This window comes from Solanum pennellii, chromosome 1 (genome assembly GCF_001406875.1).
Source record: "Solanum pennellii chromosome 1, SPENNV200".
Classification (NCBI taxonomy): domain Eukaryota; kingdom Viridiplantae; phylum Streptophyta; class Magnoliopsida; order Solanales; family Solanaceae; genus Solanum; species Solanum pennellii.
In genome coordinates, this window is record NC_028637.1 from 98,298,768 (window position 1) to 98,315,115 (window position 16,348).

Consider the following 16,348-nt stretch of genomic DNA (forward strand, 5'->3'; position numbering starts at 1 on the left):
CTTCCTTTTTATGTTATTCTATGGAAATTGTTTTCTCTCTAATTGAAAAGGTGAAATCTTTGACACTCCAAAAATATGTAATTTAAATGTACATCTCTTTTGTTAATTATAATTACATTTTATTTTATTTATTTAATTTTATATTGAATATTCAATAATAATATAAAATACGTTAATCATGTATGACATTGTTTAAAGTGCATTAAGCATGTTTTAGTCCTAAAATGCTACTATTCATTTACTTTGAAATTAAAAATATTTTCATCTTGTTATTACATAAATTTATTTTATATTGAAAAATTATTGGATTTTTTTTTTATGATACAATAAAAATAATGAAGCATGTTTAACATTTTCATCTAAAAAAAGACTAAAATATCTTCTCCATATTGAATTCTTAAGTAAAATATTATTTCCTCATCCGGTATTGTTTGTCATGGTTTTTATTTGTAGGGTCACACAATAAATAGTTTGACTAACATTTTAAGATATATTTTTTCATCATATTAATACGCAAAAAAATTGCAATTTATAGTACTTTTCATATAGTTTTAGAATATTATTATTTTTTTTAAAAAAAAAATTGAATTAACATGATCTAATTTAACTTTAAAAATTAGTTAAATTGACTTTCGAAAATCATTACATGACAAATAATACCGGACGAAAGAAGTATTTATTCATGAAAAATATGAATAGAATATGGACAAAATTGGTACTGGATTAGTACCCAGTCCATTTATTACCCAATTCATTTTTACCTTTATCAGATATGGACGGATTGAATGATTATCCATTTTTCAATTTGCCCATATTTAATCCAAACCAGCCATTTATCACCTCAATATACACTGATACGGAACAAATCAAATTGCTAGTATTTTTAAGTAAACTATTGCTATGTTTCTTACTTAACGAAGCTATGATTGGTAAATAGGAATCAAAGTTATGGTATTTTTAAAAAAATTTCTAGAATAAGTATTTGTTCTGTTAAAATAAGAATATAAATGAAGAAACCCACCAGGAAGAAAAATAAGTAATATTTCAGCTCCTGCCTCTTGGTGCCACTCAGAAACAGGCCTAAAATCTTCATAAACAGGCGGCGAAGCTCGATTGGGTCCAACTCCACCGCCTCTTGGTCCCGTTGCCATAATTTTTATGAACAAATACAAGTGCAAATCATTGTTTTATTTATTTATCTTGGAAATGGTTATAAGACTTTTGATACTATACATTCCATTTTATAGGCGTTAGGTTTCGAAAATTGCTTTGTGTTTCTTAGACATTAAACTATTCCAATTTTATTGCTTCAAAATTCTCAGGTTCCCTTCTTTTTTAGTGTATGGGTAATTATACCAAAAATATATTCCACTCAACTTAGAAGAGAGCAATTTATTCTATCTGGTAATTGAACAAGGGTCGCTATAAAAATTGTGGTATAAATCTATTCGAAATGATTGGGTTGAAGCTCTAATACACTGTGCTTGGAGTTTACCTATAAGAGTTTCGAAATCCAACATCTTTTGGGGTTTCAATATAGTTTGTGGAGTTTCACTTGTAAAAGTTTCATCCTTCGACACAATACACTAATTTATATATTTTTTAGAGAAAATATACAAGTATTCCTTTTAACCTATATCCGAAATTTCAGATACACACTTATATTATACTAAAGTCCTATTATTTCCTGAACTTATTTTATAAGTATTTTTCTATTCTTTTCGACTTACGTGACATTAGCTTGAAAAAAAGTCAACCAGTGTTGACCCACAAAATAGTGTCATGTAGGCAAAAAAAAAAAAAAATTATTAATAAAATAAGTGCAGTAATAATAGGCCTTAGAATAATATAAGTGTGTCTGAAATTTCAAACATAGATTTGAAGGGGTACTTGCGCATTATCTTTTTTTTGATATATAGTTTAGATAATATTTTCTACATTGACGAGCGGCTAAATACTGAATAATTTTGCGTGGTTAAAAACTTAATTAGCGATCTGACAAGTGACTATTTGCCACAATTTTTCTCATAAATTCAGGTGTTATGGCCCGTAAACAGGCCCAATCTATTCTCATAAGCCCAAAGTCCTTCAAACGAATTGCAAGCCCAACTTCCACTTAATTTCGGGGGCCCATTTATTCTGTCTTCTTCTTTTTCTTCTTTCTTCTTCAGTACAGTTTCAGAAATTCGTAGAGAGAGAGAGAGTCGCCGGCCGTCGATCTGAAAATGGAGAACAGCGACGTCTTAGGATCGTCCACTGCACCATTGACGTGGCATGATTTCCTTCAGCGAATGCGTGATCCAAGCGCTGCCGAGTTCGTCAAATCCATCAAAAGGTATCAATCTTCATCTTATAAAAGCCTATTCGTAATTTGTGAGTGCGGAAACAACTTAGGAAAGTTCAGATAGATCAAAGAATACACCTATTTATGGTAAAAGATAAATGGCTAAGGTTTAGTTGGATAATTGGATTTATATGATTTTGATTGCCCAAGTCAACTTAGGCCTATTAACTGAGAAAACCAGAGTACTTAATTAGGCTCTTTTACTTATTTTTGTTCATATGTAGTTTGGTAGTATCTTATCGTTGACGTTTGCTTAAACTAGATATTGGAAGATTGCAATGAGAAAAAAATGTATATGATGGTGGTGATAAAGGGACGTATACTCATTTCCTCAGTTGAGTAGTCCATAATCATTACTGAAGAATGCTTCAGCTGAACCTCTTGTTTTCTTCTCTTTAAATCTCTTCAAACCTGCTTGGGTTTTGGCGTAGTACAACAACTACTCCTCAGTCCCAAACAAGTACCTCAATGATTTTATGGAGGGAGTTCTCTATGCAAAGTGAAGTTAATGGATGTTGTGTATAAAAAATGGTTCTTAGTAATATGAAACTTATAATCAGCGTGTCATCTTAGCATAATTTCTTCTCATGCTTTTCATAATAATAAAGCACGTAGATGATTAATTTATGGGCTTTGTGTTTCTTCTACTAACTGATCTAAAATCCTATAATATACTGCTGCATATTGAATATTTGCATAGTTGATTAGTTCAAATTAACATAACAGCAAGGCTTGCCATTTTAGTCAACTAGGACCCTGAAGAGTTGTAGGTAGGTATCATTTGAGAGAAATAATATTACTAATACGAATCTTTTGCAGTTTTATTGTATCATTTTTGAACAATGCTCCAGACGCAGAGAGGGATAGTGCAGCCGTGCAGGAATTCCTTGGAAATATGGAAACAGCATTTAGAGCTCATTCACTTTGGGCTGGATGTTCTGAGGAGGAGTTGGAGAGTGCTGGTGAAGTGAGTATGCCTATATGCTGAATAAGGCTTTAGCATGAATGTTATCAGTCTGTTTTTTCATTTGTATATCAAATCTCAACAACCTACCAGCCTTCCATTTAACCCCATTACCCCACAAGCCCCTAGGGTTTTGGTTCAATATTAAGGACACAACTTGAGATGTGTAGCCTAGGGTGCACATCACAAGTTCGAACACTGTCGCCGACAAGAAGCCTGAAATTTAAGTGTAACATGACAGAGGAATAGGCCTATGCACATCCAAGTTTCAAACTTATGACATCTGCATGCTGCTTTTTTAGTACACTGAAGATTCGGGCTGCTCCATGATATTAACAAGTATCTAACCTTAAAAGTATGAGTAACGGAAGGAAGTTCCACTGATATCCTTCAGAAAAACAGATTAACCGATATCTCAACATTGAAGGAACAAAAAACGTTGGATTCTTGAATCTACTGTGTTTCTTAATTAGAGTTGCTATTGGTACTGTGCCTAGAAGTACCTAGTCCGACTGTATCATTTTTCCTTTTTTCTCAACATGCTTACATATGTCATACCTTTTCTGTAAAAGACTCAGGTTGATGTTTGTACAATTTTACTCCAACATGTGGAATCAACATATTGTGTTATTCATGGATATCACATTTTCTATACTCGATGCTTGTGGATGGCTGTAGGCTGCATGTCAGAATGTAAAATGATTATAAGTTTAGTTGTTGCTGTGCTGTTTGTACTTTGTTTGATCATGTTCATATTTTTTCAAACAACAGGGACTTGAGAAGTATGTCATGACAAAGCTGTTTACACGAACATTTGCTTCACTTCCTGAAGATGTGAACGTTGATGAACAGCTTCATGAGAAAATTGCTTTGATTCAACAATTTGTTAGGCCTGAGAATTTGGNCAAATGATTATAAGTTTAGTTGTTGCTGTGCTGTTTGTACTTTGTTTGATCATGTTCATATTTTTTCAAACAACAGGGACTTGAGAAGTATGTCATGACAAAGCTGTTTACACGAACATTTGCTTCACTTCCTGAAGATGTGAAAGTTGATGAACAGCTTCATGAGAAAATTGCTTTGATTCAACAATTTGTTAGGCCTGAGAATTTGGATATCAAGCCAACATTTCAAAATGAATCGTCATGGTTGGTAAGTGAACTCTGTAAAAAGTAAATTTCTGGTGAATCATTCATTGATTCTGTTGCAAGAGCTGGGATTTTTGTTCTTAACTGCTACTTCTTTTTTACTACTGGAGGAAGGGATATGATTTCTCACTTGATTACTGTTATTGGGATTTGGGCATGTCACTCATAGGATGACGATGCATGGGTATAAAATTACCAGTTTTTATATTTCAGAGCAAAATGCACGTGTCTTTTGACAGTTTGATGGTTCCGAAGTTGGTACATTTACATAATTTTTCCGAACAAAATGTTGTGGGCAAACGGTTTTCTAATTGAATGTGGTTGTGGTTTTTAACTAAAGCCACCCATTTCATCTTTTGTGAGGCGTACTTGATCATTCCTCGACTTCTATCATTAACCATGATGTTAGTTTATATTTATATGCATTGTGTGTGTGTGTGTGTGTGCGCGTGGGTGTTCACTCATTATACACATACTGACACACACACAATAGTATATGTGAATGTGTGTGTGTATCTTAGTGGGTTTATGGGTTGCTGTTGGAAGAAACATTTTTCTCGCAACCAGTCTTTGGAACTTTGGAAAAGATACACATTTCTGGAACAGGTGTAGTTTTCAAATAAAATAGCTTTTTGCAGAGCTATTTTTTTTACTAACAACTGGTAAAGAAAGAGTATTTTCACAAAAATAACCAAGAGCTGACCTTCTCGTCTTTGTGCATATGTTACACCTTGACAAGATGGACACTGTTTACTCTGGCAATTACCTCTAGTATTGGTTTTCATAAAAAAAAATTGTGTTACTTTCATATTTTTTATTTAACATGGTAACTTGTTGGTTAAATGTGGACCCAGATTTTCAGAGATTTGCTGCAGAAGTTTGTAATCTGGGTTTTTAATGGGTACGACCGTCAGATTACAGTAACATATCAAGGCTTGCAGTATGCATAATCCAGAGAATATTTTCATAGTACCGGGGCACACACTTCTTCCTTTATAGAACGTCTTCTTTAGGCTGTCCATTTGAGTTGTGATCTTGATTACAATAAGTATAGCTCTTTTACCCTGCCATAAATAAGCATAGATCTTTTGTGAATGGCATTCTTCAATGAGATGTCTAACTATTTCATTACATGCTACACTTTTTACAGCTTGCACAGAAGGAGCTACAAAAGATAAATATGTACAGGGCACCAAGAGACAAACTTGTGTGTATTCTTAATTGTTGCAAGGTTATCAATAATATCCTGACTTCTGTTTCAGCAAAGGATAACCCTCCAGGAGCCGATGATTTTCTTCCCGTTCTCATATATGTCACCATAAAGGTAAGCCAGCTCTACACTGATTCTGATGTATTAGTCTTCACAACTGATGAATCGTTTAGGTTCTGAATTGTGGTGTTTGGTATGCTCCCACATAACTCGTGTAGATGAACTTAAGTGAACCATGAAATAAATTTCAAAGTATAGTCTGCCTGTCCACACCAATGATCTACAAAACACGTGAGTATATTGCAGCAATTTTTTCTGCTTTTGTGTGAAACAACACAAGTGGTTATAAATTATAATGTTTTCCCTGTAACGAGGGACATCCTGGAGGAGTATTCTCTTCTGTCCTACTTGGAACTGTTTAAGACTTCAATGCAGCACATGCTCAATGTTTTTGCTTAGGAATATTATCAGAATCTACCTATTATATTCCCTCGAGTTCTTTTCATTTTCGGACGAATTTACTGCCTTTCTATCACAATTATCAGACTGGGGATTTCCCAACTGCATATCTTCTGATATTTGATTCCTTAACTCTACGCTCATTTGCTGACTTCTATGGGCTAGTCTATTGTCTTGATTTACCTGTAGGGAAGTTGATTGCAGAATTAGAGGTCTAATAACACTGAACAATGTTTGCCTGGATAGTAGTCTAACTTTGCTACATGATTAAGGGAAGGGATTGCTGATACGACTGAATTGTCTTGGATCTTTTTGCCCAAGATGACTAACAAGGGAAATTTTAATTCTCTTCTAAGGACTGAACAGAAGAAACATTCTTATTTCTTTATGTTGGAGATCATGAACACTGAATGCATCCGAAAGGGAGGCATCCAGATTAGTGGCCAAAGAGTCCATTATTGCACCTTTCGCTTTCCTATCATCGTCTCATCACCCACTTCATCCCCCAAATTTCTTGTACTTCTCATCCCCCAATATCTTGCATATGATTTCTGATTTGGGATAATTATATGAATTTTAACTTTATAATTGTCCCGCAGAAACAAAAAAAAAGTTTACTTTAAATCTCTGTTGGATTCTCAACAAAATCCATGATTTGATGAACCTTGTGTGAATGTTCCCAAGTCCTTGACGCACCGTCCTTCCAAAATCATTTTTATAGATGAAATTCTTCAAGTGGAGGACTAAAAGCTTGTTTGTTTGTTTTAGTTCTGTGTTCTCTTCAATACTGAAGAATGATTGAAACTTTTTCTGCTTAACTTCTATTGTGTCCTCGCATTCACTTCTAAATTACCTTTTACTTATATCACGATCAGGCTAACCCCCCTCAGCTGCACTCAAATCTGCTGTATATACAAAGGTTTAGGCGGCAAACTCGCCTGGTTTCTGAAGCGGCATACTTCTTCACAAACATTCTATCTGCAGAATCTTTCATTTCGAATATTGATGCACAAGCTCTTTCTATGGATGAGACCGAGTTTGAAACAAATATGGAGTCTGCTCGAGCACTTCTTTCTGGTCTTTCAGCCGACAACAATGTACTGGACCAGAGTGATCAGAATGCTGGACCTGTTCCTGGTGCAGACACTTCTGACGCCAAACAAAGTTTTAGGTCAAATAGGCCTCCACACCCTGCTACGCAGCCAAATTTCTCAGTTGCATCAACAGAAACAAACATTAAGAACGAGGATCAGAATTCTAAAAGTCAGTCATCAATGGAAAAGATCCCGTCACTGTCGGACTTAGAAAACAGAGGGGCTAGTATGCTTATCAAGGAGGATAGCATCAGCCAAGTGTTCCAAAGTTTCCCCTACCTATATTCCCAGGCTGGTGATCTAACAGTGGGTGATATTGAAGAACTGCTAACCAATTACAAGCGCCTAGTTATCAAGTATATTTGCCTTGCTAAAGGATCAGGCATTGACAATCCATCTCCTCCATTGCCCAACAATGAAGAACAAACTCTGCCCCCTGAGTTTGAATTCAACACCGAATCTGAAGCTGCCTCAACAGGAGAGCCAATTGATGAGACACAGAAAGACGAGCCAATCGATGAGACACTGAAAGACAGGGTCGAGGATTCTTCAGTACTTCCAAAGTCCCTTGAGTCTGATGAATCAAAGTTAAAGGAAAATGAAGAACTTTCAAGTAAGGGTGAAGAAGGGAGTTAAGTTTTACAGATAAATTCAGTGGAAAACTCATGTAGAATCAATCATGTGATGTCTAAAGTTGTATCTGTATTTTTAACAGCAAAATGAGGATCCACTTGATTCTTCTGGACAGTAGAATAACCTGGGTAAATCTAAGCTGCCACTTTTTTTATATTTTACTTTTTATAAATAGTCACACGAACCTAAGGTAAGATTAAAGAAGTAGTTGTTTATAGTTTTACAATAATCAGCATATTAGAAGTCTATTGCTAATAAATAATAAGGTATCATGCATTTAGACACTCCCGAAATAAAGTGAATATGAGATATATCATGGAAAATATGTGGAATATTTTTAAACTTATTGGTAAATTTTATTTAAATATTTAAACTATAATCTTCTTTGATTGATCACCTGAATACTTAAACATATTATTTAGCGTTCATATTAGATATTTTCGATTTAAATTTTGAATATTTTTAGTGTATTCTTAAATGTCTATTATATGAAAGTAAGTTAGTCTTATAGTACAGTAGTGTTTAATTCAGCACATATAAATTAGTTAGAATCAATAAATATGTAACACCTACTTTTTTCTTGATATTTTTTTGCTCTAAGAAAGAAGATGTAAACTAATCAGTACAAAAGGTTGAGTTCCCCACATGAACTTTCTTTCTCGAAATTCTCAAATCTCTATAAAAGAAAGGTTCAAACCCACCCAACCCCCAACCCACACTATGGGCCCGTTTGGATGGGCTTAATAAAAGCAGCTTTAAAAAAGTACTTTTGAAAGTGCTGAAACTTATTTTTAAAATAAGCAGTTATGTGTTTGGATAAAAGTGCTGAAGTTGTTATGCCAAACGTGAAAAGGGATAAATGGAAGAAAGAGATGTTAGGGTTATGTGGGTAATTTGGAGATTGTATAAAAATATTAAGGGCAAAAAGGTAAAAATGTGGTCAACTTAAAACAGCTTATAAGCTAAAAAAAAAAAGCACCCCTACCCCAGCTTTTAACTTTTGGCTTAAAATAAGTTTTTTTTAACTTAAAATAAGTTATTTTGAGTATTGCCAAACAGCTAAATAAGTCAAAAATCAGCTTTTAAGTCAGTTTGACCAGCTTTTAAGCTGAGCCAAACGGGCTCTATGTCTATTAAAATTATCACGAATTAAATAATTTATAGATATAACACATAATTAAGTAAGTAAAATCATGTATGAATATGACAGTTTAATCATTATTCAATCACTAACTATACAGTTACACATTCATTATTATACACTCATTAGACAGTTACAACTTATAATTCTCACATAATAGGGTTTTTTTTTTATGTGAAGGATAATATCAAATAGTCCTGAGATTAAATTATAGTGTTACTTAATTTGTTGTTTGCTTGACAAGTTAGAAATAATTTACTCTGGAATTATTAATTAGTATTGGGACAAGTTATCCCTTCCATTGGGAGGTATAATAATTCCGGAATAAAATAAGTAAATGACAAAAATATTTGTTTCAATCAATTTGTTACATCACTTTTTACATTTAAGGACATTTTGTAAACAAATAAATTATTTTTAAAATTTATTATTTTGAATACAACAAACCAAACACTCAACTAAAAAAATCTCATCATAACTTATCCCATCATTAACTAATCTCATCATAATTAATTGCATCATAACTTGAATTCAAATCAAATTAAAGTATAAAACTTTTTTTTTTTGAGAATATAAATATAAATTCGATTTTAGAAAAGTAAATATACAAATTTTAAAATTTATATCTATTTTAAACAAATAAAAGTAAATATAAGAACAATATTTTCTCTGTCCAACAATAATATAATAAAATAAACATAAAATATATGTATATATAATATAATTTTTTGATCTTTTTAAATTATACAAATATTATTGAACAACTATTTTTAATACAGTAAACAAATAAACATAAAATATATGTATATATAATACAATTTCTTGATCTTTCAAATTATATTTGAACAACTATTTTTAACTTGCTTAAAAGGGGGGTTGGAGGGTGGTTAGTAATATATATTCTTGGCGTATATATAACCGTTTAACTCTATATAACTTTTTCAAAGAATATCTCAACTCTCACTTCTACTTTTAGACTCATCTTTTCCACAAAACACAGCACACTCTCTGTTGCTGTATTTTTTTCACTAAAAACTTTCAAGATCCTGCATTTTCTTGCACCCTTTACCCTACATTTTTCTGGGTATTCACTTAAATTTCAAGTACTATCTTGAAAAAAAAAATTATCACATTTTCTTGATGTTATTATAGTGTTGAGGAGTTTGAAAATGGGTAAGAAAAGTTGGGTTTGGTGGTTTGTGACTATGGTGCTATGGTGGAGCAAGATTGCAATGGGTGAGGAGTACATCAAGTACAAGGACCCAGAACAACCAGTTGGGGTTAGAGTTAAAGATCTTATTGGTAGAATGACCCTTCAAGAAAAGATTGGACAGATGATTCAGATTGACAGGACTGTTGCCACAATTCAAATAATGAAAGACTACTATATTGGTAACTTTTTAAAATCTGCATACAGTATTATGGTTTCCATGTTTGTAATTTTTCTTGTGTTGTTGGTGTTTACTGTTTACTGTCTCCGTTTCAATTTGTTTGTGTTGTTTTGACTTGATACGGTCATATGGAGTTCAAGAAAGAAAGTAACATTGATAGGTTTTGTGGTTTTAAACTAAAAATAAGTATAGTAAATGTAAGCGCACTTTAATCTTGTCGTATAAAATATGTTTTGGTAAAGTTGGAAATGAAGAGTTGCCAAAAAGGTAAAAAAGACATTCTTTTGTACATGGGGTAAAAAAAGAAAGTAAGACAAACAAATTGAAAGAATGGAGTATTTGTTTTTCGAGATCTGATGATGTTAGTCTGAAGAAGATTGTTTGGGGAGCAGTAAGCCCCGTTTAACTTGGAGTACTACTTCAGTTACATCTCACACCTATATAGTTGTATCATTTGAATAATTGTTTTGTTTTTTTTTGTGCATTTTTTGTTAGTTGCTGTGTGTTACTTTCCTTGTAGATTAAATAATGACATAGTGAAGTAGATAGTTACGAGAAATAGAGTATATGATGCCCTTGTTTATAAAAACAATACATTGGGATTTCACATCTGGATTTTCTTGATAAGGAACATTCACAATGTATAGTATAGTCAAACCTTTTTATAACAGGATCGTATGGTCCAATATCTTTTAGCTGCTAAAGTGAAATGTTATTACAGAGAACATATATGTAACATAACAATTAACATGAAAGATCGGTCCACAAAAAACATGGTTGTTATAGTGAAATGTTGGTTATAGAGAATTATTGTTATATATAGAGGTATGTTTGTAGTACCCTTTACATAATTTCTAGTTTTCTGTTTTTTATGCATCTCTTGATCAATATTTGTTGCCAGCACTTATCATGGAGATTGAATTAAATAGTAGTAGATTTAATATGTCGGTTTAATAGCTATGAACACTGCAGAAAAAAAAATAGTTGTGAGTATTCATGGTTACACCAAAGCTACAAGATCAGGACATGCAAAATTGAATGGATACAGGAATAAGTCGAAAGAGTATTCAAAAGAGATGAAAAGAAATTGAGCTAAAGCAGGCTTCTTTTTCACTTAACTTCCAAGTTTGAATTTTCCAGAGTACGCCAAGAGATAAGGCTGTCTATGGAGTTCGAAAGCATTTCATAACATCTTTTTGTTATACATCAGTCTTGGCTTTCCTTGATTAGGACATTTTGAAAAGTGAAACCAGGAAACTGGAAGAAATGATCATTAATCGCAAATCAAGTGATTGGAGAAATGATTATTATGTGCAAATCACATGTAAAAATGAACGTGCATCTTACAATATTCTACTTTTCTTTTTGTCAAATTCTGATATGATAGTTCAACGAAGAAATGGCATGTAATGAAGCAGTGATTAACAATGAAACATGAACTCAGGATTATCTTTTAAGGAAAATTAATAACAATAAACGAAAAAAGAGATGGACTGTTAGTACAACTTGTTTTGCAAATTTAGATGCAGGTTTTAATCCAAATCAAAGGCCCTACACTTCTGTTTAAAATATCTTGTCGGCATGGCAAACAGAAAATTGAAGTTTATGTTGGGTTATTCTGATTCAGGGAGTGTATTAAGTGGTGGGGGAAGTACTCCACTTCCAAAAGCTACTGCCGCAGATTGGGTTAATATGGTGAATGACTACCAAAATGGTTCTATGTCAACTCGCCTTGGGATTCCAATGATATATGGGATTGATGCTGTTCACGGACACAACAATGTTTTCAATGCCACCATATTTCCACATAACATCGGGCTTGGAGCTGCCAGGTAAGGAAATTTTACATGGATAATTTCAAGTACAAAACACACTGGTTTATATCATTTGTTATTTGCTGGTTTAAAGAGCATGTGTTCTCATTGGACTTTTAATTTGTTATCTAGTGTACTACCAAGAAACCTTTTGTTACCTAAATCAAGCTTCATATTTTTTTTCTTAATAAGTTAAATAATTTCATTTGCAAAGATAACATTGTGATAAGTGATTTGTTGTCTATCAAGTATCAATATACTGCTCTGCTAAATGAGGACAGTTTCAAGATATATTGCAATTTACATAGCTTAAGCCCAATAACTGTGTCATATGTAAGTTATGTCTAAGAAATATGAATGTATTGTATGTTCAGAAAACTTCATTTTGATATTATCTATAATTATTTTTACGTTTTCAGAATTCTTTTCCCCGTTCAAGGTAACATGATTTTGACCTTATCCACTTGCTAATTAAAAAAATGATGTTGGTCTTATCTGAATGTTCTACCGAATATCTTTTCTTCAGGGACCCTGAACTCATGCGACGAATTGGTGATGCTACTGCTCTTGAAGTCAGAGCTACAGGGATTCCTTATGTATTTGCTCCTTGCATCGCTGTAGGTGATACAATCAGATTGATGATTGCCTTTCTAATTAATCTTCTCACAATTAATGACATTTTTCACTTCAAATTGTAAATCAAGTTTTGTTTAAACTTTAAAGTTTAAACCTTTGTGAGCAGGTTTGCAGAGATCCTAGGTGGGGTCGCTGTTATGAAAGTTATAGTGAAGATCCCAAGATTGTTCAAGAAATGACAGATATTATAATTGGGTTACAAGGCGAGATTCCTAATGGTTCAAGGAAGGGGATACCTTATATTGCTGGAAAGTATGGAAATTTTGAAAGCAATTCCATGCTTATTTTTTTTAATATGCTGTTCTTTAAAAGTTAGAACAAATATTTACAGTTGTTTTCCTCATCGTTGTGCAAAGAACTGTCAAATCTAAGTTTAAGTAATGAGAACCTTGACTGCTCTTTAGTTGCTTGTTATCATTAGAGCACAATGAAGTCCAATATGAAATGCTTTTATGCTATGCTGTTTTCCCTTTTTTTTGCCACTGTTTTGTAGTTATTATCAGTTTTTTTCATGAGCCTTTTATGAATTAGTTATAGATCTTATATTTACATTTTGATAATGGTGGATCTAGTGTAATTAAATTCTATATTTTGCTCGTAAAAGGATTCCCTGTGCATAAACCTCTCAACTCACTCAATTTTCAGGAAAAAGGTGGCTGCTTGTGCAAAACACTTTGTTGGTGATGGGGGCACAACTAAGGGTGTTAATGAGAATAACACTGTGACTGACAAGCATGAGTTGCTGAGTATCCACATGCCCGCCTATGACGATTCAATTATCAAAGGCGTTGCTACGGTTATGGCTTCTTATTCTAGCTGGAATGGCAGAAAGATGCATGCTGACCATGATCTAGTTACTGGTTTTCTCAAGGGTACACTCAGGTTCAAGGTAATGTTCGTAAAAATGATATGAAAGATTAGATAAACTTCAGTTGTCAATTCGGAAGCTTGGTTAAAGGCAGCTTGTTATTAAGCACACGAGAATTACTGCAATGTGGAATTAACATCCTCCAAAATATATTTTTGATATTTCATGTGTTTGTATCATGCCAACTTGTTCTATCACTTATTGTTTCTCATGAAGCATTAATTTCATAATTTTGAGGGTGGTTTCACTGATTGATGTTGATAATCTACCAGGGTTTTGTCATCTCAGATTGGCAGGGTATTGACAGACTTACCTCTCCACCTCATGCCAACTACACTTATTCAGTTGAGACTAGCATTCTAGCTGGTGTCGACATGGTAAGATTTTTTCCCGTACACCAGTGTCAACATTCAACTAATTCAGATGCACTGTGTTTGGGAAATGTTTTGGTGTTCAAGCTAAATCAGGAAATGCCAAATTGGTCATTTGCAGGTTATGGTCCCATATAATTTTACCGAGTTTATCGATGATCTGACTTACCTCGTCAAGAACAATTTTATCCCAACGGATCGGATTGATGATGCAGTGGAGAGGATTTTGTCAGTTAAATTTACCATGGGACTTTTTGAGAACCCCTACACTGATTTCAGCCTGATCAACGAGGTTGGCAGCCAGGTAGGTCACTAAAGCATGATACTTCACACTTCAAGCCTCAGGTACAATGTTAATGCATGCATTGTATATGGCCATTGTTTAGTTGTTTGTTTTGGGTTAATCCTTGCCCCTGCTTGAAGGATATGTACTAGATATGGTGATCTCAAGACCCTTTCCCCTTAACTTCCATTTTAGGGCTTATGTGTCCGTAGTTTGAGATGTATAAGTTTTGAACCGTTTGAATTGTGAAACTCCGCTCTTGTGGTTATAATAAACCCTGGTTTCCATTCAGGAACACAGGAACTTAGCAAGAGAAGCTGTGCGGAAATCTCTTGTGCTGCTGAAAAATGGGAAAACTGCTAATAACCCATTGTTACCTCTTCCTAAGAAAGTGTCTAGAATTTTGGTTGCTGGTAGCCATGCTGATAACTTAGGTTATCAGTGTGGCGGATGGACTATTACTTGGCAGGGGTTTAGTGGTAATGATGCTACAAGTGGTATGTTTTACAAGACCTCTATTACATGTAATGACTAACTTTAAATAGAAAAATTGTTAAAATCACTTGACCTCATTATTTCTTGAATAATCCCCCCACCCGCAACCCTAACAAGATGAGGGGGAAAAGGAGAATGAGTATAGAAATTTCTCTCATAAAATATACTTGAACCGTATACAAATCATTTTGAAAATGTTATAAACTCAAATATATAGTAAACTGCAGCAGGCTAAGTAACTAATGTTTTAATGCATAGATAACCATTTGCTATTTTCAGTTGGCTAGCATTGAAAGTTGACTGAACAGAGTGAATGCCATTTTCAGGAACTACCATCCTCGGTGCAATAAAGTCTGCAGTTGATCCAAGAACAGAAGTCATCTATTTTGAGAATCCTGACAGCAAGTATGCTACTTCTAGTGGCTTTGACTATGCTATTGTGGTTGTCGGTGAGCACCCTTATGCTGAGAGTGCAGGAGACAGTCCTACTCTCACAGTGGCAGATCCTGGACCTGATGTCATTAACAATGTTTGCCAATCTGTGAAGTGTGTTGTCATAGTCATATCTGGTCGACCACTCGTTCTTGAACCATATCTACCTTCAATTGATGCACTTGTAGCAGCCTGGTTACCTGGAACTGAAGGACAAGGTATCACTGATCTTCTCTTTGGGGACTACGGATTTACTGGAAAACTTCCAAGAACATGGTTCAGAACTGTTGATCAACTTCCAATGAACGTTGGTGACCCTCACTATGATCCATTGTTTCCCTTTGGATTTGGACTCACAACATCTAAGTCAACTATAGCAAGGTAAATATCAATCATTCAGTCCAGATACTTAAGTTAAATAACATTTCTAGCCTTCCAATAATTTTACTCAGTATGTATATTCGCTTCCTTCATCCCTAGTTACTTCCCTATTTCACATTGATATCATTAAAACTGTTTTCATATTGCTCAGGCATAATGTTTAACTGCACATGAAAGTAATCATGTCTACACCAAATGTTGTTTCCTATCTGCTGCTTCTAAATTATCAGCATGATCCAGCATTGTATCACTAGATACTGATTCGATTTATTTTAGTGCTGCTGAAGTTTATTTTGACATAGTCATCGATCAATATAATGTTTGTAATAATCTCTTTGTTGATAATTCTAATTTGGTGTCATGTTGCACAGGTCTGTATCGGCGGGTGCTGCTGATGAAAGGCCATATGTTCTTGGTATCATGGTTTCTGTAATTATTGGTTTATATATCCAATGTTTTGTATTAACTTGAAAAAACAAATTGTTAGAAACTGGAGGAGTAGGAGGACTTGACATTTATGTAGTAACTCTATTTTTTGGTAGTAGAAAGACTTTAAACACTTCTTCCTGTCTTTAACTCTTGAACATGCAGAATTATGTGTCCATTATGACTAAATAGATGAGAGTCTGGACCAACAAGCTGTGTGGAATGGTAAGTACTCCTTCATTCTTAGCTAAAAGGTTT

General features: G+C 33.8%; 2 protein-coding genes across 3 annotated transcripts; both read left to right on the forward strand.

Annotated features, from left to right (window-relative positions):
- Positions 1-2,162: 2,162 nt before the first annotated feature.
- LOC107008563 (vacuolar protein sorting-associated protein 9A) lies at positions 2,163-8,026 on the forward strand. Of its 2 annotated transcripts, XM_015207655.2 has the most exons (6): positions 2,163-2,335; positions 3,164-3,311; positions 4,080-4,198; positions 4,409-4,460; positions 5,607-5,780; positions 7,001-8,026. In XM_015207655.2, exons 1-6 carry the CDS (start codon positions 2,226-2,228, stop codon positions 7,853-7,855), a joined length of 1,458 nt encoding a protein of 485 aa, XP_015063141.1. In that variant the 5' UTR covers positions 2,163-2,225; the 3' UTR covers positions 7,856-8,026. The 2 variants fall into 2 exon arrangements, with proteins under 2 accessions (XP_015063141.1, XP_015063142.1); XM_015207656.2 differs by lacking the exon at positions 4,080-4,198 and having other exon boundaries at positions 4,290-4,460.
- Positions 8,027-10,162: 2,136 nt separating this feature from the next.
- On the forward strand, positions 10,163-16,231 carry LOC107008330 (beta-glucosidase BoGH3B). Its single transcript, XM_015207316.2, has 10 exons — positions 10,163-10,385; positions 12,012-12,216; positions 12,725-12,815; positions 12,941-13,086; positions 13,480-13,723; positions 13,975-14,079; positions 14,195-14,377; positions 14,649-14,853; positions 15,178-15,664; positions 16,036-16,231. The coding sequence occupies exons 1-10, from the start codon at positions 10,163-10,165 to the stop codon at positions 16,133-16,135; spliced, it is 1,989 nt and encodes a 662-aa protein (XP_015062802.1). The 3' UTR covers positions 16,136-16,231.
- The last annotated feature ends 117 nt before the right edge of the window (positions 16,232-16,348 follow it).